A 24,540-nucleotide genomic window follows, 5' to 3' on the forward strand; every position below is an offset into this window, starting at 1 on the left:
GATCACAAATTTGCCAATATGCCTAAACTTTTAGACACTTATGATACAAAGGAGTTGGGGATGGTGGTAATCTTTAAGTGGATTGAAGCTTTAAGTGGAATACGCAAATTTTTATCTTTGAAAATACAGACTGTCTAGAGAAAAAAGGAGACAGGAGAAGTAGGCTCCCAACCATAGCTCTCTATGTAAGTGGGAGTGGCTCTGGAAGTTTCAGGAATGGTGGGGCGATGGGGAAGGTTTTTTTTTTTTTTTTAAATTTAGGAAAAATAAAAATAAGATTTCGTCAGCTAGTCTCAGACTTTCATTATTAGTACCTAAGTAGAATTTAGGCAAAACCAAAGGAAATCAATACAAATCTTAATTAGAGGCTAAGAAATCAAACCCACCTGAGTTAGTTATAGAGTTGACAACAGTCTGCTTTTTTGGGAGGAAACTGGCTCAGAGGGTGGTTTGGCATAGAGTAGTAACCTGGCAAAGGCCACCCTAAGATTGCTTCTGGCCCACTCCAGTTCTGCCTTCCTTGGCTCCAACCTCATCCTTAGTGATGTTTCCACCTTGCTACTGGGTCCACAAACAGGCAGGTGAGCCAATTGTGTGTAATTTCACTCACACATAGAGAAAAACAATTCGTGTCCGTCAGAAACTTCATAAAGGTTCTCTTTGGGATGTGCGGAGGGCTCATTGGCCTTTGTCAAGTTACAGTTCTGAATATTTTATCTTATTTATTTTTAAAAGTTAAATGCCATTTGTTTTTATTTTTCTTTTTTTCTTTTTTCTTTTTTCTTTATTATTATTATTATTATACTTTAAGTTCTAGGGTACATGTGTATAACGTGCAGGTTTGTTACATATGTATACTTGTGCCATGTTGGTGTGCTGCACCCATCAACTCGTCAGCACCCATCAACTCGTCATTTACATCAGGTATAACTCCCAATGCAATCCCTCCCCTCTCCCCCCCTCCCCATGATAGGCCCCGGTGTGTGATGTTCCCCTTCCCAAGTCCAAGTGATCTCATTGTTCAGTTCCCACCTATGAGTGAGAACATGCGGTGTTTGGTTTTCTGTTCTTGTGATAGTTTGCTAAGAATGATGGTTTCCAGCTGTTTTTCACAGATAGTAAAAATCTCCCTGAAATTGCTCTATCTAAGTAATCAATCAATTAAATTATTGATTGATATTACTAATTACTTTTACCTCCACCACGAAGCTAGGCACCAAGCAACTCTGAAACCAATACCCAAATTAGGCAAACAAGGATCCAACAAAATTCAAAAATTACCTAGAAGTGGTCTCTGTATGTGTCCACTGAGATTTAAAACAAATTTCAGTGCAGGGGAGGGTGAGGCTCAGACAGTGTCATTTCCCAGCTGCAATGGCATCCGATCAGCCCCAGGGTAACTTTGGGGCTACTTAGCATTATTTACAAAGTGTCTAATGCTCTGGACTTCTCTAGTCTTTCATCAGATCCAACCCACTCTGTCCTCCACTGCAGTCACACTGAACTGGCTCTATTCCTTTTGCCTGAAACACACTTTTCTCCCATTTCCTACTATTCCTTCAAATACTAATGTGTGGCTGCAGGGAGCGGTGGCTCACGCTTGTGATCCCAGCACTTTTGGAGGCCGAGGCAGGCGGATCACTAGAGGTCAGTAGTTCAAGACCAGCCTGGCCAACATGGAGAAACCCAGTTTCTACTAAGTATACAAAAAAATTAGACGGGCATTTTGGTGCGCACCTATAGGCCCAGCTTCTCAGGAGTCTGAGGCACAAGAATCTCTTGAACCCAGGCGGCAGAGGTTGCAGTGAGCAGAGATGGTGCCACTGCTCTCCAGCCTGGGCGACAAGAGCAAAACTCTGTCTCAAAACAAACAAACAAAAATGCTAATGTAGATTTTTCTTACTGGTTCCCCAAGGCTGGATCAAAAACTATGTTAAAAAAATGGGTGAGCTCCGGCAAAATGAATGATGGAAAAACGAAGTATTACTATCCATACAATCCATTTTCCCTTTTTACCTTAGTCCATTATTATGCAAATCCACTATGTTTTTAAAATAACATCATAGTCATAATTATTGACAGAGTAGCCCCTGCTGAACTCGTACTATTTGAAGTTTGAAAAGGAACACTAAAGTCATCGTGTTCTGCCCCCCTGATATTACAAATGAGAAAGCAATTAGAAGTAAAAAGGAGAAAAGCGTTAATTGAAGAGGCCACTAGGAAAACATAATTACATGGTCTGGGATTACTTCATTATGAGGCATTATGAAAATGTTCAATCCAATGAAAGTCAGCAATATATAGGTAATGCTTCAATTACATCTGCTATACTTTGGAAAACTACGTATTAAATATTCTTAATGTACCAGCTAGTCAGTTTGCAGACAGGTAAGAAGAAAAACTTGGAAAATAAGAAAAAGAAACTACTTTTAAAATAATCAATTACCATATGGCAATCTACTAAAGAGTGTTATACAGTTATAGTTCATCTATTTCTTAGTAAAAGTTCATTTAAAATCTTTTTTTTCTTTTTCTTTTTTTCTTTTCTTTTTTTTTTTTTTTTTAGTGGGAGTCTCGCTCTATCGCCAGGCTGGAGTGCGGTGGCACAATCTCGGCTCACTGCAAGCTCCGCCTCCCAGTTTCAAGTGATTCCCCTGTCTCAGCCTCCTGAGTAGCTGTGGCTACAGGCGCGTGCCACCAAGCCCAGCTAATTTTTTTTTTTTTTTTTGTATTTTAGCAGAGATGGGGTTTTGCCATGTTGGCCAGGATGGTCTCGATCTCCTGACCTCTTGATCCACCCGCCTCGGACTCTTAAAGTGCTGGGATTACAGGCGTGAGCCACCGTGCCCAGCACATTTATATCTTTTTAATAAAATAGATATGTATTATTAGATACTATAGTGGAAGGAGAAATTAAAACTTAGAATGTTAACTCTCCTATGGCAAATCTAAATAAAGGTGCCTCATTTCAGTAGATTCTAAATTTATATACTGTATAATTGATGTGTTTTATTTTTAATTATGATCATCCTTCCTTCTTACCAACATAATTTGAGATTTTATATGAGTGTATATATACAAAAACAGGCCAGGCACAGTGGCTCATTCCTGTAATCCCAGCACTTTGGGAGGCTGAGGCAGGCAGATCACTTGATACCAAGAGTTTGAGACTAGCCTGGCCAACATGGTAAAACCGTGTCTCTACTAAAAATACAAAAAATTAGCCAGGCACGGTGGCAAGCACCTGTAATCCCATCTATTCTGGAGACTGAGGCAGGAGAATTGCTTGAACCTAGGAGGCAGAGGTTGCAGTGAGCTGAGATTGCACCTTTGCACTCCAGTCTGGGCAACAGAGTGAGAATCGGTTTAAAAATAATAATAATAATGATAATAATAATAATTCCAAAGATCATACATATATCACACACAAACACACACACACACACATATGCCCTGAACCTTGTTAAATACATTTAATTGGAAAAATAAAAACTGAAAAAGATTAGCAAAAGATGCTTTCAAAAATCATATATTTTAAATAAATGACTGTTTTAGCATAAATGTATTTATGATAATTTTTATGATAATTGATCATTATTAACACATTTTTGAAAATTAGTGTGTACCATGAATAGCTAAAATACCAAGAAAAAAATGAATGGAAACTATAAAGTGTATTAAACTATAACTTTGAAGTATACTAAAGAGGGTTTACACATGTGACCAATATTTACCATTTATTAATGTGTATCTTTTAATAAGAGCTTTTTTTAAAAGAAAGCTTCTAAAAGATTTCTAAAAATTTATTTCAATATGAAAAATTAAAAGTGTAATTTCCTGAACAACATATGTTTAATATAGAATACAAAGAAATGTTTTAAGGTAATGATTATGACAGTCCTGGTAGGATAATGTGTTTCCTGTTGCGGTTTCTTGTGCATAATGATGATGAGGTTCTACTTCTCACTCCACACTACACTTACCTCCACATTTTGGAATTGGTCCACTCCACATTACTTTTCCATCCATCAGAATACATGTAATTGTTTCTGTTCCCTGGGTTTTAATAAATCCTTCTTCACAAATTACTGAAATTGAACTTCCTAATTGAAAGTTGTCCCCAAACCGCCGTGCATTGATTGGTATTCCAGGATCAGGGCATTCATTATGTCCAAATGCTTTAGAATAATATGCAAAGAAAAATACACACATACAACATTAGCCAGAGAGAGATCTTTCTATATTTTGGGTTAAAAAAAAAAAAAAAAAAAAAAAGAGAGAGAGAGACAGATGTTTTAAAAGGTTGTGTTTATTTCTACACAAGTTTTTATTTATTTGCTTTAAATTTGAGGTTCTCCTCTGACCATACTTGTTTGCCTGTGATGTACAATAAATGTGATTTTTTAAAATACGAATTATACTCTAAAATTATAAAATTTCAAAATAGAATTATTTCTGCTTATTTCTGGAGACCATGAGACTAGCTAAGAATATGCAAATATTTCCAGTATAAGCTGGTCAGAATTTCAACTAATTAAAATGCAAAGCAATTGACCAAACCCCTTCAGAAATTTTTCTTTATTTTTGTCTATTTCCAACTGGAAATAGAGAGAGAGTGAGTTTCACAGTGAGAAATAAAGTGAAATGTCTCAATCTAGTATGAAAGTTTTACAATTTTTAAAAATAATTTTCCATGACATTTATTTTCTGCCATCTGTGAAAAGGGAAGAGAGTTAATTCTTTTGCAATTATCATGTTCTAGGCACTGTGATATGTTATTATCTCATTTAATATTTAGATGAGGAAAGTATTGCCATCTATTCAAAAGAGTAATGTTAGACTCAGGAAAAGTTAAGTCGCTTGCCTAAGGTCATAGAAATAGGACTTGATAGGATTGAAATGTATTCCCTGGACTGGTTTTTAATTTTTTCTCAACAACCTATTGTATCTTGGGTTATCTGTCTCACATCTCTCAGGAGAACATGAGTTCTTGAGTTCAGGGCCACTATCTTATTCTACCTTGTTTCTCTCACAGTTTATATTTGGCTAAATTACAGCAAAGAGCAGGAGTATAATAAAAATGTGTTTATTTGAATTTTTCATAGATTATAGATTACATGAACAATCCAAATTTTTCTCTGTGTTCATCTGAGTGACCAATTGTATATTATAAAATTTTAATGTATTATAATATAAATGGAATAATATTTAAAGTAGCAAAGTCTAAATGTGTAAAATATATTTTATGAGATGCTTATAATTTATTATATTTATACTGCATTAGTACAGGCAGTTATTTTATATTTTCTCACTAATCATCACTTTGATGCTGGTTATAAATTGTATAATTTTACTATCTGTTCTCCTTATTTTGAATGAAACAGTGCAAAATAATATTAAGGTAAGTTTTAGAATACATAAAATATGTTTTGCATGTATACATATTTCCAATTATTATTTTATTTTGTAATTTTAAAAACTCAATTTTAATTAAGCAGTGCGACTCTAATATAGAGTACCTGATTGACATTTTTTCAGAAAAAATGAATCTGATTAGTAAGCGTTAAATAAAATAAATTTCACATTATTGATTATTTACTATAGAACAGAACCAGGAACAGGGAGAACTAGTTCCATAATACCCTGAAAAACTATCAACATTAAAGGTAATAATATTGTTTATTTAAGACAAAATAAAAATTACAGATAGATAGATGCATATACATATCTGTCTTTAGACATGTACATGAAATATTTTTAAAAGATTCTCAGATAAAGCAGTCTTTTTATACAACAAGTTTCTATGACACACTTCACCACTAATTTAACTTTGATAATAGGCAATTACATGTTTACAACTTACAGTTACACTATTCACCACTAGTGTCGCTTTGAAAATACAACAACTATACTTTGTTACTACCTGCCAAAGCTTAAAGTTGAATAGGTGAGGATGGGAGTGAGATGTGAAATTCTTTCTATAAAGCAACAGGAAGAGCTGGAAACTAAATCCTATTATTATGTGACACTTAAATATTAACTCATCCAATTGGTCTGACACAGTGTAAAAGCTTCAAGGAAAAGCAATAAAAATTACTAGTATTCTATGGTTTCGGGTATAATATTTGCAAACAGAGGCATTAGTATGTAAGTATTATTAATCTACTAAATTTTTTTCTTTTTTATGTGATTCATCTTTTTTTCTAGAATTATAAACATTTTTGCAGATAAATAATATTCAACATCTCACACAGTAACACAAAATGTCAAGATTATTGTTCAAAAACCAACTAAACAATAATGGCTAATGTTTATTAAGCTTTTACTAGGTAATATGTACTTTGTGCTAAATTATTCACATGCATCACCTAATTTATTCTTTATAGCAATCCACTGTGGTTTTACTAATGTGAGTATTGTGGCTCAGTTATAAAACCTAAAACAAAACTAAGATTCAAAGGTCATTACTTCCTTTTCTATGATGCTACTGTAGTCACGTGATTTCTTCTTTGGAATTTTAATTCTATGCCATTATTAGTTGTTTAACATCTATTGGTGCATGAATATCTTCAAGGGAAACTCTATTTCTCTTTCACGTTGCATACAAATAGCAAAGTACTTGATCTATAATAGGTTTGAGTTTATGCTAAGATATAAATATGTTGGCTGATATAACAATTATAAATATATTGTCTTATATAAAAACAATATTTGAAACATATTTCCTTGATATTGGACCTCTCACAAAGAAAGAAATGTATTAATAATCATAATAATAGTAATAATAAGGAGTAAAATGTGATTGGAAATGAAGGAAGAAATGATCAACTTTGGCACAATGAGATTTACAGCTTTTACAAATTTTCTTAACTAGGAAACAAGAGAACCAACATGCATGATCACTTTTCAACTCAAATTTATAGAAATATATTATATGGGAAAAAAACAGAAACAGAAACTTACTGTTGTAAGTGATGTTAAAGCCACGTCCTGACATAGAGTGGTCAGCCTGAAATTCTAATCGCAGTATGTGACTATTACTAGTAAGATGGGAAGGCACCTCAGCCCCAGTAAAGGTTCCAAGAATTGGGGAATCTGGAGAGTCACCATCTTTCACAGCAAGGAAATCAAACTGGGATTCCAGATCAAAATCATTGAAAGAAAGATGTATCCGGCTCCCTGGATCAGAGATTATCGTCCAGATGCAATTTAAATTATTTCCATACCCTTCTGGGTAATCAGGAGAAAGAACTGTTCCCATTGGTGCAGTAAAGTTAGAGAGGCAGGGAACTGGTGAAATAGGAAGATTATAAAATATGATAAATATTCAAAAATAATATTTCACCTTATTTTCTCATATTCTACAATTATGATAATCAATTAGCAGTATAATAAGATAATATTAAATTATGTAAATTATAAAACAGAACAAAAAGGTTACCATTTTTTACATATTGAAAAAGGCAACTAGTACTTTGGATAAACCTAAGGCTCTACCTTTAATGCAAAAAAATGTAATTGGAATAATAGCAATTTTTTGACACATATCTTGCTTATGTTAGACTGTGCAAAGTGTTCATTTCAGTGTTTAAAAAATGAAGAAATATATGGAAGTTCCCATAGAAAGGAATAAGGTTCTTGAAATGATTGAAGATAAATATTATTAAGTAGATATTAACAGAACAAGAATCCGGTGGCTCAGAAAATACTCAAGGTAGTGGTTATCAATGTGTGAGTTTCATTTCTATGGTGGCAGTGGATGCTCTGATAGTTTACCACACAAATAAAGAGATAAATTAACTTCTATAACAGACATTATTAGTGGCTAAAACCTGAAGAACAACTAAATGAGAGCTCTTGCATCACACTAAAATGAAGTCGTCTTTCTCCTCCAGTTTTTTAACTTTTAAAACATCTGATTTGAAAGTTCACATAGAACATTTAGAAAGCAGAGGAAAAATAAAGAAACAGAAAAGAAAATGATATACTACTCAAAGAAAATCAAAGTTTAAGTGTCGATATATTATCTTCCAAAGTTTTCATTACATTTTGTTTGTTTGTTTTCAGAGGCAGAGTCTCATTTTGTCGCGCAGGCTGGAGTGCAATGGCGCCATCTAGGATCACTGCAACCTCCACCTTCCGGGTTCAAGCCATTCTCCCACCTCAGCTTCCCTAGTAGCTGGGATTACAGGCACGCCCGTCACGCCCAGCTAATTTTTGTATTTTTATTAGAGATGGGGTTTCGTCATGTTGGTCAGGCTGGTCTCGAACCCCTGTCCTCAAGTGATCCACCCACCTCGGCCTCCCAAAGTGCTGGGATTACAGGCATGAGCTACCAAGCCTGGCCTATTATTACATATTTTTTAAAAAACTGAATTTCCTACATTTTGTACTAAATTATGTTTTCCTTATACTTAATATGTGAGATTTTCAAGTCAAGTTTTTAAGCAAAATTTATAGTTATTAGTTAAAACTCTCACCCCATTAATTTATATGGACATATGGACATTAACTTTTCTTCTAGTGTTTGACATTTAAAATTGTATTTAAAAATTTTTGCAATATAAATAACACTGACTATATTCTTGAAGAAAGGTTTCTTTGTTCATTATTTCTTTGGTATACATTTTCAAAAAAAAGTACTTAGTATGACAAAGGATATGAATTTTAGTCTCAAAACATTTTGCTAAATTTCTGATTTAAAAAGTTATTTCAACATTATTGAAAAATAATGGAAATATCAAAGAATATAACACCTGTACCAGTATAAAATATTGTGATTATTTTCCTTTTCCTCCATTGAAAAGAAAAGTGATAACTCATTGTCTTAACTTGCATTTATTGACTACTAGAGAAGTTGAAGATTTCTTACTTTTATTAGACATTTTTATTATCTTTTAAAAAATTATCTGCTCATAAATCTAATCATTTAAGATTATGATCTCTTACTTTATAATATGCATAAAAGTTTCTCATTATTTTATTTTAATAATATTTTGGCATACATTATTTTTAATTTGAATATTGAAATAATTGTTTGCATTTCTTACAATCTTTTAGGGTCATATATTTTATTAACATTCAGACATTACACCAATATCTATTTCTTTATCTACACAAATATGAAACCACAGGTATAGCTGCATCTACCGATAGATAATCTCTCTATATAACTTTTACCATTTTATCATTCAAAAATATTTTGCACTTTAAATCTATTTTTTCTGCATAATTTTATGAGTTAAACTAAAGCTTGCAAACTGACAGTCATTGATTGAATTCAGATTGCAGATGTGTTCGGCTTGATTTTTTTTTTTCTTCTGCCCCCATAAAAATTTGAAATCGCATCAAAAAATCATCATATTTCATATTTAAGGGAAAAACATATTTTATTCTAACTTATCCTGAAAAGTTAAGGCACCCCAGTTTCCTACCACTTCCAAAATGGGTGCACACATACTTACTCCTATTCCCTCTTCACACTCTTTCCTGCCTGGGTCCTGAAATAATTTGATCCTATAACTCCTATCTAAATTAAGGATTGGCAATCTTTTTCTGTAAAGGAGTAGGTAATAAATGCTTTGGCTTTGCAAACCATACGATCTCCTTTGCAACTATTTAATTCTGCAATTGTCGCTGGAAGGCAGCTATGCACAATCAGTAAATGAAAGTGTTTGGTTATGTTCCAATAAAACTTTACTTAAAAAGCCAGGCAGGAGGATGGATTTGGCCCACAGTCGGTTTGTCATCTCCTGATCTGAATGATCCCCACTTGGAGCAAGAGCTAACCAAAGACACCACTTTAATCTTTGTTATCAGATAGATAGATGCTTATATCATACTTTAAATTCTTAATTATATCAGATGCAGTTTTTATGTAACTTCCCTTTGCCAAGTGTGTTACAATTTGTCGGTACCATACTCATAACTTAGTATGATAATTTAGCATCCACAGAAGCACTTTGCTTTTACAAAATTCTTGTATCTACTCCTACCTGATTTTTACTTAGCTATACGTCAATGCAGTACGCCAAGTTCCCAGAAAAACTATGTTAGAATTTTGACTAAAATTGAAAAGCAATTTCTGTATAACTCATGTATTTGATATATTAATTTATCATTCAGGAACATGGCTTCTATCTGTATTTTGTTCCCATAAAATTTTCTTTTCTTGTAAAGTTTTATAAGTTTTTTGTATGAGTTATTTGAAATATATGAGGATTATTTATATGTATTTTATAATTGTTTTTTCTGAATACATTCTCTTTTAAATGTATTTTCAAGTTAGCTATTACTGGTATATAAAACATTATTAATTGCTACATTTTTATCACATATCAGGATATTAGACTTAATTTTAAAATAGTAAAAAATGCTTCCTAGTATTCAAGAATGTTTTAAAAATTGGTTTTAGTCAGCAAAATTTTCAATATTTTCACTAAATGCATTTTGGAGTCTATTAAAATGCTCTTAAAATATTTTTATTTTTGATGTGATATATTACATTAATGGATTCTCCAGTATTAAGTCAACGTTGTCCTCCTAGAAGAACACCTAGAATTAAAAACTTTCAACAAAAGTATTTTGAAGTATTACTAAGCTTTAGTAAATCGAATCAGATCCTTCTAATATGTTTTCTTCTCTTACAAGAACTTCACCAAGTGATCTTGGTTAAAGATAAGAACTAAAACAAAAAGAGTCTGTGAAGGGAACCTGTGCACTTTTCCTCTTCTAGACTTCCTGAAGAGCAAACAAAATATACTGTTATTAGGGAAATTTCTGCCAGATTCTAAAAATATCCACTTCATTTTAATGTAACGAAGACAGTATTTAATTGAGCCCACCAAGTACATGAATAGACAATACAAATTATACTTTTACTGTAGTTAAACTGCAATATCTTAATGTATTTGAATACACTATTTTAATCCAAGCATATTGTATATCATTAATGTTAATGAATTGTGTTCTATGCAATATAAAAAAATGTCACCTCATGCATTAGTGTTAACATCTACAAGCAAAAATAAGTTAGTGCATTATACATAAAATATAAGCTTTAAATATTTTAATGTTTTTGATTGCAAATAAACTTATACTATCTTATTAAAATAAATGAGTCTATTAGAATTCATTCAGATGTATAATTTCCATAAGAAGTATGCTATCTAGAAAGTATAAAATGCCACGAAATAAAATGTAAGAACACACGTAATATATATTTTGCCATTACCAAGTGAACTATGTTAACTTTATTTAAATCTGTAATAAAATTTATGATTTGGCATAAGCACACTTGTTAAAGATAGTATCACAAAGTGCTACTCATCCAAAAATAATTACACGGTTGCAGCTCTTTGCAATTAATTACAAAAGCAATTATATGCAAGGACAGGGTAACATATGCTGTCTGGGAGCAAAGCATTTGGTACTCACAGATACAGATGGGTATGTTTGCAGACCATTGGTTATTCTCTTGACAAACAATGGATTTCTCTCCAATTAATTCAAACCCAAACTGGCATTCAAACCTTAAAACATCACGATTAGAAAATCCATCGCCTTCTCTAATTCCATATAAGGGTGTACCAGGATCACCACAACTTTCTTTCTCAATTTCTGGAAAAATAGAAGATAAAAGTCACCTTCCAAGGGTTGCAGGCATATGATACCCATTATACAAGTTAGGTAGATATATGCGCTTTGTTGTGGAGATATTTCAGATCAAAAAATAAATATATTCTCCAATCTTATTTTTTTTTTGCCACTCTGATAGGCATGATTGGTTAAATGATCTTTAGAGAATAATTAGTATATATCTTTCTTTTTGTAGATGAAGAATCTGAGGTTATCAGAGCTAATGAGGTGGCCAGAGGCCATGTACTTAACAAAAACTATGATAAGATCTCAGATTTTCTCTTTGTATGACATATACACATAAATGTACACACACCTAGACATAAATGTATATTTCCCTCAAATTCCAAAGACTTTTCTTATTCTTATAATTTCTACAGGATATAGTAAATCTTTGAATCATGACCAGGACATGAGGGAACATTCTCTGTGTCTATACTCCTACAGAAATCGATGAATACCTGTCACCTAGGATTTGTTCCTCAATCTGGTACTTGTTGGTTGAATTATTTCCCCAACTAGACCCCCCGGCCAAAATAAATCTACTCAAAGGAAGCAATCAGGTTTGAATTCCAAAATACTCAGGTATGTTCCTTAATAAATGTTTCTTGGATCAATTGAAAGAGATCGAAAAAAATATTTTAACACCATTAAAACAACCTTTGAAGTGCATCCAAAGAAACTTCAAATATCTGGGATCATCACTGTTTAACTATGAATGTTAGCAGGAAATTATTGTGGTGGTTGATTTGGCTTATAAGTCACATAAAATCTTAGTAATACAGTTGTCTTTAGACAAATAATAGTAACAAGTAAAAATAAATACAAATTTAAAAAATGTAACTTTAAGATAAAGTTATAGTCTCTCCTGACACTCCAATATCATCACATTCCTAGCTCCTCTGTTACCCACTAGCACCAATTTAACGTGTATCTTTCCAGTTCTGTTTTCAAGATGTATAATTTCATGCAGACATATCTGTTATGTAACATTATAGAAACCTAAAAATTATCTTCACAAAAACTATGCAGTATTGTTTCATGTATATCATACTTTAACTTTTATTATACTGTCAATATTATTTTCTTTCTCCGTTTTAACCAAACAATATGTTTTAGAGACACTTTTGAACATCCTTGTATGCTTAGCAGAAATCATATGTGCTTTTGATGATTTATTTAAAAAACTGGATTTGATTTTATATTTTCTTAGACTTTTTTATCTATCAGGGACATTAGTCTATAATTTTTTTCTTCTGCTCTTCCTACCTAGTTTTAATATCAAGAGAAGATACTAGTAATTTTCCACATTTTACTAGTCTTTAGGTTAATTTTTATAAGAAAAAATATTGGAGTATTGCATGAATGAGTTTGGTAGTAATGTGACTACCATTTTATGTGCCTGTAAGGTTATTTTCCTATTTAAGTGTTTTTTTGTGGTTGTTTGTTTTTTCTTTTGTTTGTTTCTTGGAAAGGGTTTTGGACCAATATTGGCAACCCATGAACCTTAGGGAAGTGACATTTTTCAAGGTTTGCTGGTAGTTTAGTCATAGCAGAATTCTGTTACAAGATTTTTTAACATCTCCATTACAAATATGCCATAATTATTTCTCACTTCTAATGCTATTAGTATTTACTTTCTGGTTTTCTTTCTTCATATTTACAAAAGGTTGTCAAATTTATTAGTCAGCTTAAAGAACCAGTGTTTGCTGTTGATAAATTCTGGCTTTTTTTTCTTTTTTTTTTTTTTTACAGAGTCTCTTACTCTCTCACCCAGGCTGAAGTGCAGTGGCATGATCTCGGCTCATTGTAACCTCTGCCTCCCAGGTTCAAGAGATTCTCCTGCCTCAGCTTCCTGGGACTACAGGCGCTCATGCCACCATGCCCAACTAGTTTCTGTATTTTTAGTGGAGACGGGGTTTCACGATGTTGGCCAGGCTGGTCTCGAACTTCTGAACTCAAGTCATTCACCCTCCTTGGTCTCTCTAAGCGCTGGGATTACAGGTGTGAGCCACCGTGCCTGGCAAATTCTATTGTTTTTATTTTAATTTAAACATCTTTTCTTTTTATATTTTTGGATTCCATCTTCAGTTTTCTTTTGCATTATATTGCTGCTCTTTTTTCTGTTTTCCTGAGTTGAAATCTTAGAACTTTTTTTTAGTGTATTTTCAGTCTTTCTCATTTATTAAAAAATAAAACAAATTTAGCTCTAAATTGATATGAAGAGATTTTATTGTTCACTTGTGAGAAGTTTGTAGTTTGTGTTTTGGTTTACTTTGTAACTCATAAATAATTTCTGAGTGTTTTAAAATTTATGGGTTGAGCTATCATTTTGTTGTTGCTTTCTAACATTGTTTCTTTAGTATTCCGTATATGTATATCAAGGTCTTGTAGTGGATAAATAAATGAAATATATTCATTTCAATTTGTTATATTAATCAAGTTGAAATTATTTATGCCTTCAATGTCTACTGGCTCCAACAACTTCTTAAAGAAGCCTGTTAAAGTTCCAAGTGTGAATTCGACAACACTCTTTAATAGTTGAATCAAATTCATTTCACATATTTTAAAGCATCGTTCAGTTATTTAGTTTATGCAACAGTTGATCATCTTACACACTAGTTCCTCTTTATCTGCATTTTGCTTTCCGCGGTTTCAGTTACCTGAGATCAACTGTGGTCCAAAAATAGGTAAGTATAGTACAGTGAATTATTTTGAGAGAGACAGAGAGCACATTCACATAACTTTTATGACAGTATATTATTATAATTGTTCTATTTTATTTTTAATTATTGTTATCAAGCTGTGTCTAATTTACAAATTAATCTTTATTCTATCTATCTATCTATCTATCTATCTATCTATCTATAGAAAATAATAGCCTGTATAAAGTTCAGGACCATCTGTGGTTTAAAGCACCCATTGGGGCTATTGAATCATATCCTTATGAACAAGGTGGGACTACTGTATTTACATGTGTCAGATGATGTTCTAGGTGTCTAGGATACATAAATAAACAAAGATCTCGCTCTCTGAAAGCATGTATTCCATTGGAAATTTGCAAACTGTAAATAATAAACAGTCCAGGCGGGGTGGCTCATGCCTGTAATCCCAGCACTTTGGGAGGCTGAGGCGGACGGATCACGGGGTCAGGAGATCGAGACCATCCTGGCTAATGCGGTGAAACCCCGTCTCTACTGAAAAAAAAAAAAAATCAGCTGGGCATGGTGGTGGGAGCCTGTAGTCCCAGCTACTCCGGAGGCTGACGCAGGAGAATGGCGTGAACTCCGGAGGTGGGGCTTGCAGTGAGCCGAGATTGCACCACTGCACTCCAGCCTGGGCAACACAGTGAGACTCTGTCTCAAAAAAAAAAATAATAATAATAATAAACAAATAACGTCTTATTTTAGAATGTGATATACAGTTCAGTGAAAGAAAAGATTAAACAGGAAATAGTTATGTTAAAGTGCTAGGTGATTGGGGGGTGATACTATTGCTAGGTTCACAGTTTATTACTCTTATACCTTCTTCTAAAACTTGTTTCTGTTATTGAAAGAATAGATCCTTCTTCATCTGAAAATGTCTTTATTTTGCCCTCACTATTGACTAATAGTGGGTAAGTTATAAAATTTTAATTCAAAATGATTTGCCCTCAGCATTTTAAAGATATTTTCCTCTAGTCTTTTACCCATCTAGTATTCCTGATAAGAAATATGATACCAAATTGATTTTAATTTTCATAATTAATCTGCCTCTTCTCCTCCATTCTTTTAAGAGCTAGGATTCCTTCTCAGACTTGCTGTTTTTAAATATACTCATTTTTAAGTCTATTTTTTCTACTAAGTGCTCAATAGATTACTTCTGTCAAATACCTTGTAACTTTTTTTTTTCAATTCTAGGAAATTGTTAGCATTATTTCCTTTAAAATGTTGTTTATTATATGTCCTCATCTTTCTGAAACTTGTTCACATTGAATGTTGAAAATTAGAAATTTAGCCTTCATGTTGCTCAACCTTTCAACTTCTTATTTGTAAAGATTCCCTATTTTGCATTCTAGAAGAATTCAATAATTCCATGTTTATATAAAAAATACACATATACACACATATACATTTATATATTATAAACTTCAGTTTACTAATTCACTGTTTTGTTTTATTTAATTACAAATTACCTTAAATATTGAAAAATCTTGTTGTCATTTCCTAAATATTTAATGATTTTAATCATTGTTATTTCTTATTGCTTCATACTCTTCTTCTTTTTTTATTCATGAATACAATTTCTCCCCTTAATTTTGTGAGGGTACCTACTCCAATTATTTAAAAATATTTTCTTATTGCTCTTTTACTGTGTTTCCTTGGATTTAATGATAAGTGTATTTAAAGAGTAGCACAGTGAACTTTATTCTAATGCAGCATATTTCAAAATTTATACAGTGAATCATAATGGTTGTTATGCCTATGATGAAAAGATGCAGGAGGAAGTAGTTTAGGGGAGAACAAAACTTATGTTTGAGCAAGAAAACACAATGATAACAACCATTTATTTTGATGTTTATTTACACTTTTTTATCTTGGGAATACCCTACAGCCTCAAAACAATTATAAATTTTATATTTTCATTCTTAGGCATCATTATATTTTTAAATACACTTTCTATTATCTTTGGGTTTGTGTTGAGAGTGAGTGTTAATCTATTTGAAACCATATTTTTTTCTTTGCTCCATTAATACAACATTCTTTAAAATTAAGAATATGTTTTAAATGTAATGAAGCTGTAAATACTCTCTAACATAGACTGGAAACAATACACAGTAAGTAAAGTAAACACGCACCTATTATGTACCACTGCTTTTGGATTATTTTCCTGTGCAGCAGTGATACGGTTAGGCTTTGTCTCTCCACCCAAATCTCGTAAAGTGAGATTTGTATAAAGTCTTAATCACCATGCTATTGTGGAAGACTTTTCATTCACTAGTTATTCATTTATAAAACTTTTACTTAGTTTCTAATATTTATAAAAAATAAAATAAGGTACTAAGGATATAAAGACAAATAAAATGTAGCCCCTGTTCTTAACTGAAGGCACAAAGGAGGTATTAGCTAAGTCTCCTTGGAGTTGGAGATTGGAAAAGAGGTAAATACTACACAGAAGAGGTAACCCTGAAGTTATTTTCAGAGTTAACTCACTGAGTAGACTAAAAAAGACAAAAGAAGGAAAAAGTATCCCAAATAGAGAGAACAGTATCAGAAAAGGTATAAAGCCTTTTTCTTCCCTTTTCTTTCAAAGTGCAATGGGTAGAGTTAGGTGGCAGTGACGGTGGCACCAGAGGTTGAGGAGATGGCAGGGTCAAGTAGGTGGTATCATGGATGAGGGCCAGAGAAGTAGACGTGAGGCTAAAAAGGCAGCCGGTAAGGTTGGGAGGTTAAGTAGATATGAAGAAGGGTGAGAATCAGAAACATTGACGGTAAGGATAGACAGACTTCTCACTATCAAAAAGAGCACTTACAAATGTAGAAAGAGAAAAGACTACAAAGAATCCTAAGAGGTTAAAATGAAATGTTAAAAAATGGTGTGAACTCAAGTTTAAAATATGAATATAACTAGATATGAATGGGTGCATATACATACATATGTCATGCATACACATATATGTACATATATATGTGCACATATTTTCTAGCCACATCCACTGAGAGTCCTAAAAGCAATAAAGCTCTATAGAAACAAGTACATCAAGTACCCAGATGTTGGTGTCTACATACCATTCTTCACTAAAGGAAACCGGGGAGGCTGATTTTAGGCGATGGACAAGGAAAAGGATAAGTGAGGCTGGAATACCCTGTTGTGCCAGAAAAGCGGGGTGTACTTAAAGAATGACGATGGGGACATATCAAAAGGACATAGAGACCAGTTTGAAGAAGCTCCACTGGCTATTCTGGTGCAATTTAACCATCAAACAATGATAATGGCAGAGTACAACACATTGAATAAAATTTGAATGCATTCATTCCTATTGATATAAATAAATAAATGGGACAAAGGGAAAACATTTTCTCCATATAGAGGGACAGTTAATAAATACCGAATAAGTGGGGGAAAAAAAGAAAACTAATATTTGGCAACCATCACAGTGGTTGTGGATTCTTGGCTGGATGTTTGATAAAAAATAAGATATTACCTCTCTTGTGAAACACATATAAATCACAAAGGTGAAATTGGTGATGTTCTCATGAAAAATTCTGGAAGAAACCCATTTTACTAGGTGATCAATGACCACATAGGGCATATATTGGGATATATTGACATTGTTTGCATCCTGGTGTGATGTACTGAGAGGACAAGCATCATTTTTGTGGTACCCCTGTCAAGAATGTGTGGCCTATGTCTGGGTATGGGAAAAGATTGTATGGAACTAGATTGAGGGATATATCACAAAATAAAAGAGCTATCAAGGTCATGACAGATAGGGAAACATTGAAGAACTCATCCAGATTGAAGGAAATTAAAGAGACATGACAACAATGCAATGCAGGTTCTTGAGTTGAATCCTGGACAAGGGATGAAAAACATACATGTATGTGTGTGTGCACGTGCTCACATGCATGTGTGTGTGTGTAGTTAGTGAAATTTGGATGGGGTTTGTTAATTTGTTTGGAAGCGTTTTATTAATGTTGATTTTCTAACTTGTATGGTTGTTTTGTGGTTACATAAAGGAGTTTTTTGTTTTGGGGCAATTCAAACTGAATATTTGGGAGTGATGGGCTATTATGTTTGCAACTTGTTCTCAAATCATTCCATAGTGGTTTTAAAACACGTCTGCAGATTCTTTGATGCTTCTATCAAAAGGTAGAGTTGGCCGGGCATGGTGGCTCATGCCTGTAATCCCAGCAGTTTGATAGGCCAAGGCAGGTGGATCACCTGAGGTCAGGAGGTTGAGAGCAGCCTGGCCAACATGGAGAAACCCCGTTTCTACTAAAAATACAAAACTTAGCCGGGCATGGTGGCAGGAGCCTGTAATTCCAGCTACTTGGGAGGCTGAGGCTGGAAAATCGCTTGAACCCAGGAGGCAGAGGTTGTAATGAGTAGAGATCGTGTCACTACATGCCAGCCTGGGCAACAAGAGCAGACCTCCATCTCAAAAACAAACAAACAAACAAACAAACAAAAGCAAAAAAACAAAAGGTAAAGTCAAATTCCTCCCTTTTTGATTATTGGCCAGTATTTTTGCCTGGATTTTAATGAAGAGAATATGACAGAAGTGACACTCATGATCACTTTGATTGGCTCCTCTTCTAATGTTACCAGTTGCCTCAGACTCATGAAGGCTTAAGGACAGAACAACCATGGTAACAGTTGCCTTTTTCTTGTCAATTGCAACATAAACTATAGCAGCTCCAGTACCCAGATTTGACTCCACAGGAACACAGGAATCTTCCCACAGCGGTGGATAACAGCATCAAATTGTGGAGAATTTAAAGCCTGAGAGATGAAATTTGACCATCAAAAAGTAAGAGAAGAGATAGGAAAGAGACCGGTAGATAAATTGTTAACCCTTCCTCTCCCAAAACAGGTGGTTCTAAATCACAACTGGTCCACATGGCTCACATAATTAAACATTCAGCTGAGTAATGTACCACCTTATATTTGATTCTCCAATTACTCTGTTTATATAATTTTCCCCCTCTTTCTTGCTGTCTTAGAAATACACCTCCCAAGCTCCTCAATAAAGTATTAGTTTATAATCTTTGCTTCAACTATGTTTTCTAGGGAATCAAAGCTAAGACAAGTGAGTGACCACTGGCAAACAAATTGGTAGACACGGTAGGGGATTAGAGTACCTTAAGATTGAAACATGGATGTAATTTCCAGGAAGATAAGAATATTAGCTGACATTATTGATTATTTTTGAAAAGGGGATTGCTGAATACTATAATCATTTTAACTCATGTAATTTTTATTGCAATGCTATTAGCCAGTCACCATTATTTCCCATTAATGGATGGAAAAAAAAAAAAAAAGAAGTTTGGAGAAGCTGACCACAGTTATATATGTAGAAATAGCTCAACTGAGATTCTACCCAACATCTACCTGATTTCAATGCCCACACTCTTTTCTATTGTCCCATGATAATCGAGAGAAAGAATGGAATGAGACACTGTAAGCTAGGTGCTGGGAAAAATGAGGGAAAGGAAAGGATTCCCCGAGTCCAGTGTTGAAAGGGAAAGAATGGTCATATTAATTTTAGGAAACTTTTTTGTCTCTACTCCTTTGGCCCACTAGTTCCACCCTTGCACACTCTGAAGGTAATTTGGGAACTATTTAGATCTCTTCAACTTCCTTACCATAGAGGGCCCTTCATGATCTCAGCCTTTCCTACCTCTCCAGTCCTGTCTGCCATCATTTTCTCATAAGCAACCTAAGGGTCAGACATGTTGAAGTACTTGTCTTTCCCTTTCAGCCTCTGTGCCCTGAGGCATGACATCTTCTCTGCCTGAAAAGAAGGCATTCTCTGAGTGGATAAAACATGAAGAAATTCCTAATTATTTCTTAAGGTCAAACTATACATCCTCCATAATGAGTGCCCTGAGCTTGTGAGCACTGTTAATTGCTCTTTTCTTTGGGCTTCTATAGGCCTTGGACATACCTATATTGGTCCAAGTATTTTATTATAATTATTGATTTACTCATCTGTCTTTTTATTTATTTTTTTTACTTTGTATCCCAAGTGTCTAAACACTTACGTATAATTTATGTATCACACGGTTCTAAGCTGTTACATTTAATCCTGACACAGCCCCATGAGGACCCCAAAAGTTAAAGGATTTGTCTAAAGACACACAAATTGTAAGTGGCAGAGCTGGCTTTTGAATACAGTCAGTGTGATTCCAGGATGAGTTCTTAAGCACTATACCCTGTCTCAGAGCCTAATATTCAAGAAACAGTTGTGGAATGTATAAAGAAGGAAGGAAGGAAGGCAATCAAGAACATATAAAAGTATATGGTCCTCTTAATAAACAATATAAGCAATCACAAAATCTCATAGTTAGAGAAAATCATAGGGCCATACATATTTCAGCTATGTCTTTTGAATGATTTAAATTGTATAGTTGTCTTGAAATTTAAAGATATGAGTGTTGGATATCTTCTGTTTACCCACAAAAGCCATTCTGCCCCTTCTCTGCTCGGGTTTTGCACTTCTTTCCCACTTCCAGGTAAACTCTGATCCACATGGTCCCACGATAGCCAGGACCCTGTGCTATCAGGCTTTCTGTGGGTAAGAAAACAGAGTTATCAGGCAGCGAGCAGGACTTTGGTAGGACAGTGGGGGTGAGGAGGTCAGGAGGAGAGTGAATTAGGGTATTTCCCCCAGTTCCTTCTTTGCCTGATCGCTATGTGATGGCTGTGTCCCATTAGTGAAAACCACACTTATGTGGGGCAGCCCACTCCATACCGCTGTCCTCCAAGCTGTGGTTATCATTCCTGAAGCTACTAGTGGCTCCCTGCTGTCAACAGCCAGAGATATGGTACAATCCTTTGTTAGTTTCCTTAAGCTCTACCCCCACACACCCAGTATGAATGTGCCATTTGTTTCCTGCAGGGTTTTTTACTGATACGATATAACTTACTATTGAAATATCAATTCAACACACACAAAAATTTAGTTTGCATCCTACTGGTACTTGATTTTGTGATAATAATTACGTATTTCAGAATAGAAAATGAGGTTGGAATTTCTTTAATACATGTTGCCTCCACTGTCAGCTCAATATCTGTGCATCACCCACAACTAAATGGAAGAAACAAAGGGAGGATCCATCCCCAGGGTCAGAGGTTAGCACCCATAGAGAGTAGCACATGATTCTGCTCTTTTCTTTTTCTTCCCTGCTGTGCAGGCAAAGAAATCAGAAGCAGGGGAAGAGGTGCTGAAATAAATTAGAATGGGAGGTCAGAGGAAATAAAAGCAGAGCAGTCAGAATGCTCTCATGCAGTGAATTCAGAGCAATATTGGAAATATAAGTTTAAATGGCAGTGGCTAAGATTTGTAGAAACAGGACTTTTTCAACACTTTTCAAAGTGACCAAGTAACTTTGATCCTTGATGGCTAAAGTAATAAACCCTAATTTTAAATTCAATCAGATTTCCAGCTAAAGAGTAACATCTGGCCTTAAAGTGACATAGAACTACTCATTGATCAATCTCTGACTTGACAACAGTTGACACTATAATTCAAATACTTCACAGAGAAACTGTGTAGGTTAAAAGAAAGTGATCTGTAAAACTTGCAGTTTTGCTGATTCTTAATGTTAAGAAGCCTTTTGGGAATCTCATTAGCTCAACAACGGGTTTACAAAAAGGTTGTGAAATATAGAATCATGCAGCTAGAAAAGACCTTGTGAGTTAAACCATGTCTCACCTTCAAGCATCTCAGACAAACGAGACTATAGTCAATATTTAGAGAGGTTTTGAGGAGGAAATCTATAACTGCCCACAGAAAGCATTAAAAGACATATTTACAATAATAAATAAATGTGTGAAGTGTTTTACAATCTTAATGTAAACACTGACATTTAAAATGCCTCAGATTGGGTACAACAATTTAATAAAAATATGCAAAATTTAGAATAGCAGCAAGTATGCCCTGGGACAAGGGTTTCCATTTTACACAGAGCTAATATATAACATCTGCAGCTAGTAGTTAAATCATGCACTCTTTTGAGATACAGCAAGTAGAGACACTCTAAAAAATACATATTTAATTATCTCTCTCTCTCTTTCTCTCTCTCTTTTTTAGAAACAGGCTCTCACTATGTTGCTCAGACTTGGTTTCAAACTCCTCACCTCAATGATCCCCCCACCTCAACTCCTAAGTAGCTGGGATTACAGGCACGAACCACCAAGCCCAACAAGAATACTTCAATATGTTTAACAGAAATCAGAACTCTTTAACTGTGATAAAAACTATGCTTTTCTTTGACTCTAAATATAAAGTTACTTGAAATACCATTAATGTGAAGTTGTTTTTATGGTTGTACTGAGTATTTATGACAAGCCATTTATATCGTCAACTCAGTTCTTAGATCACAAATTTACAGGATGGCTAGAGGAACTGCACAAAATGTCTGTGGACAGACAAGGAGTTGGCCAGTCTTCATAGGTATGGGATCTATGCATTTGGATTATGTAGCATTTTGCTGCAACCCAATGATTATCAGAAATTTTTCTGGCTGTGAGTTTCCGGGGGTTTTATGCAAGACTCTGCTTAATAGTAGCTCCATCCTCTCTCTCTCACTCTGTCTCTCTCTGTGTTTCTCTCTATCTCTCAAGAGAACACATTGAAATACAAGAGTGTGCGATTAAGCTTATTTTTATGGGTAAGACTAATTGTTCTCTAGCTTAATTAAAATGAAATACATAATTTACAAATGTAGGTACTTCAAACATTATTTATTAGTAGTAATATATTTCCTGAAACCTCATAATACTTTGAAATGCTCCACAATGTGATAATTCCAAAATCAAGAACTAATGCTCTAATGTAATAGCTCCCTAGCTTATAAATTTATTTCATGTCCAAAACAAGTTAATGGGATATAGTGGGAATGAATTTAAAAAATCCACACTTCTTGATGATTATAAGTGGTTTAGTTAAGGAAATGTTAAGGCTAGTCTCATCCACTTTAATGTATGATCAGTTCACTTCAGTTCAATATTTACAGAGCATATACTGTGTACAAAGAACTGGGGTAGGAACTATGGCTGCTGAAGTAGTTCAAGACATGCTACCCCAAAATATTATTTATTTTGAGATGAAGGCACTTGAGAAACAGCAGATACAGAACTTTCTGACCTCCTCTCTTTTACCTAAAAACAAGCCAAGAAATTTCCCATGAGAAAGATATCCTAGGAAGAAAAGAACATCTTTATCACCAGAGACTGGAAATCAACACTGAAATGAATCTGCACAACAAACTTCCTAAAATAATCCCTACCTTTGACTAGTGTTCTCCAGTATATCTTAATCACTTCCCCATAGGTTAATGCCCCAGCCCAAACCCCTTGTCTTCTCATTTCTTCACAAATTTATTATTTCTTTGTCCAAAAAATATATAAGCTTTCTGCTCTGGTCACTTCTTTGGATCTTCATTTCTTGAGGACTCTCATGCACATGGAAAATTTTTATAAAACTTACCTGCTTTTTCTCCTGTTAATCTATCTCTTGTCAGTTTCTTAGGCCTAGTCAGATACCCTAAAAGGGTAGAGGAGAAATTTTTCCTCCCCTGTATCACAAAGAAGATACATACCATAATCTCTGCCCTTAAAAAATACACAGTCTATAAGAGCTGCCAAATAGGTAAATAGGTGTATTCAGAATATATTTTAAAATTCTCTGGCACACATTTTTCAAGGTAAAAAATGTGCTATACTCTGGTCAACACCTTTGCTACAAAATGTACATGTTTTAAAACTCTGAGATGATTTCAAAAGTTTAGTGCATTTCTTATGTATTCTGACTTACTGGGTATGTTATAGTTTAGACTATTAAAGATGAAACATGAAGCGATAAGGGAATCCTCCTCGGCTTGCCTTGAGGTAGCATTAAAAAAAAAAAAAAAACAAACTTAGCCCATTGTTTGTATACTTAAATTTCTTCAAAGAACTCCTTGACGTTTGCCCTCAGTTTGGGACTTGGTACTATCTACGACAAATGGACAATGTAACAGTCTACTTGAGGAAAGAAAATTCAGATATATGCTCAAGGGCACTTTCAATGTAAAAATCCCAAATCAGTAGATTCCATCATCCAATGAGTCAGCTAATTATAGCTTCATTATCAATTTTTCAGATATTCTGACCTTTCTTGTTCACACATTCATTCATTCATCTACTCATTCAAGT

At 34.1% G+C, this 24,540-nt stretch overlaps 1 protein-coding gene across 1 annotated transcript in view; it reads right to left on the reverse strand.

Moving 5' to 3' along the window:
* CSMD3 (CUB and Sushi multiple domains 3) overlaps positions 1-24,540 on the reverse strand; it is a 1,224,761-nt gene that overhangs the window by 456,823 nt on the left and 743,398 nt on the right. Inside the window, exons 14-16 of the mRNA XM_015145899.3 lie at positions 11,437-11,619; positions 6,964-7,290; positions 3,984-4,178 (exon numbers count right to left, since the gene is read on the reverse strand). Of these exons, the coding sequence (XP_015001385.2) occupies positions 3,984-4,178; positions 6,964-7,290; positions 11,437-11,619 (705 nt within the window). The remainder of the gene's footprint in view (positions 1-3,983; positions 4,179-6,963; positions 7,291-11,436; positions 11,620-24,540) is intronic.

The sequence above is a fragment of the Macaca mulatta genome, chromosome 8 (genome assembly GCF_049350105.2).
Source record: "Macaca mulatta isolate MMU2019108-1 chromosome 8, T2T-MMU8v2.0, whole genome shotgun sequence".
Taxonomy (NCBI): Eukaryota; Metazoa; Chordata; class Mammalia; order Primates; family Cercopithecidae; genus Macaca; species Macaca mulatta.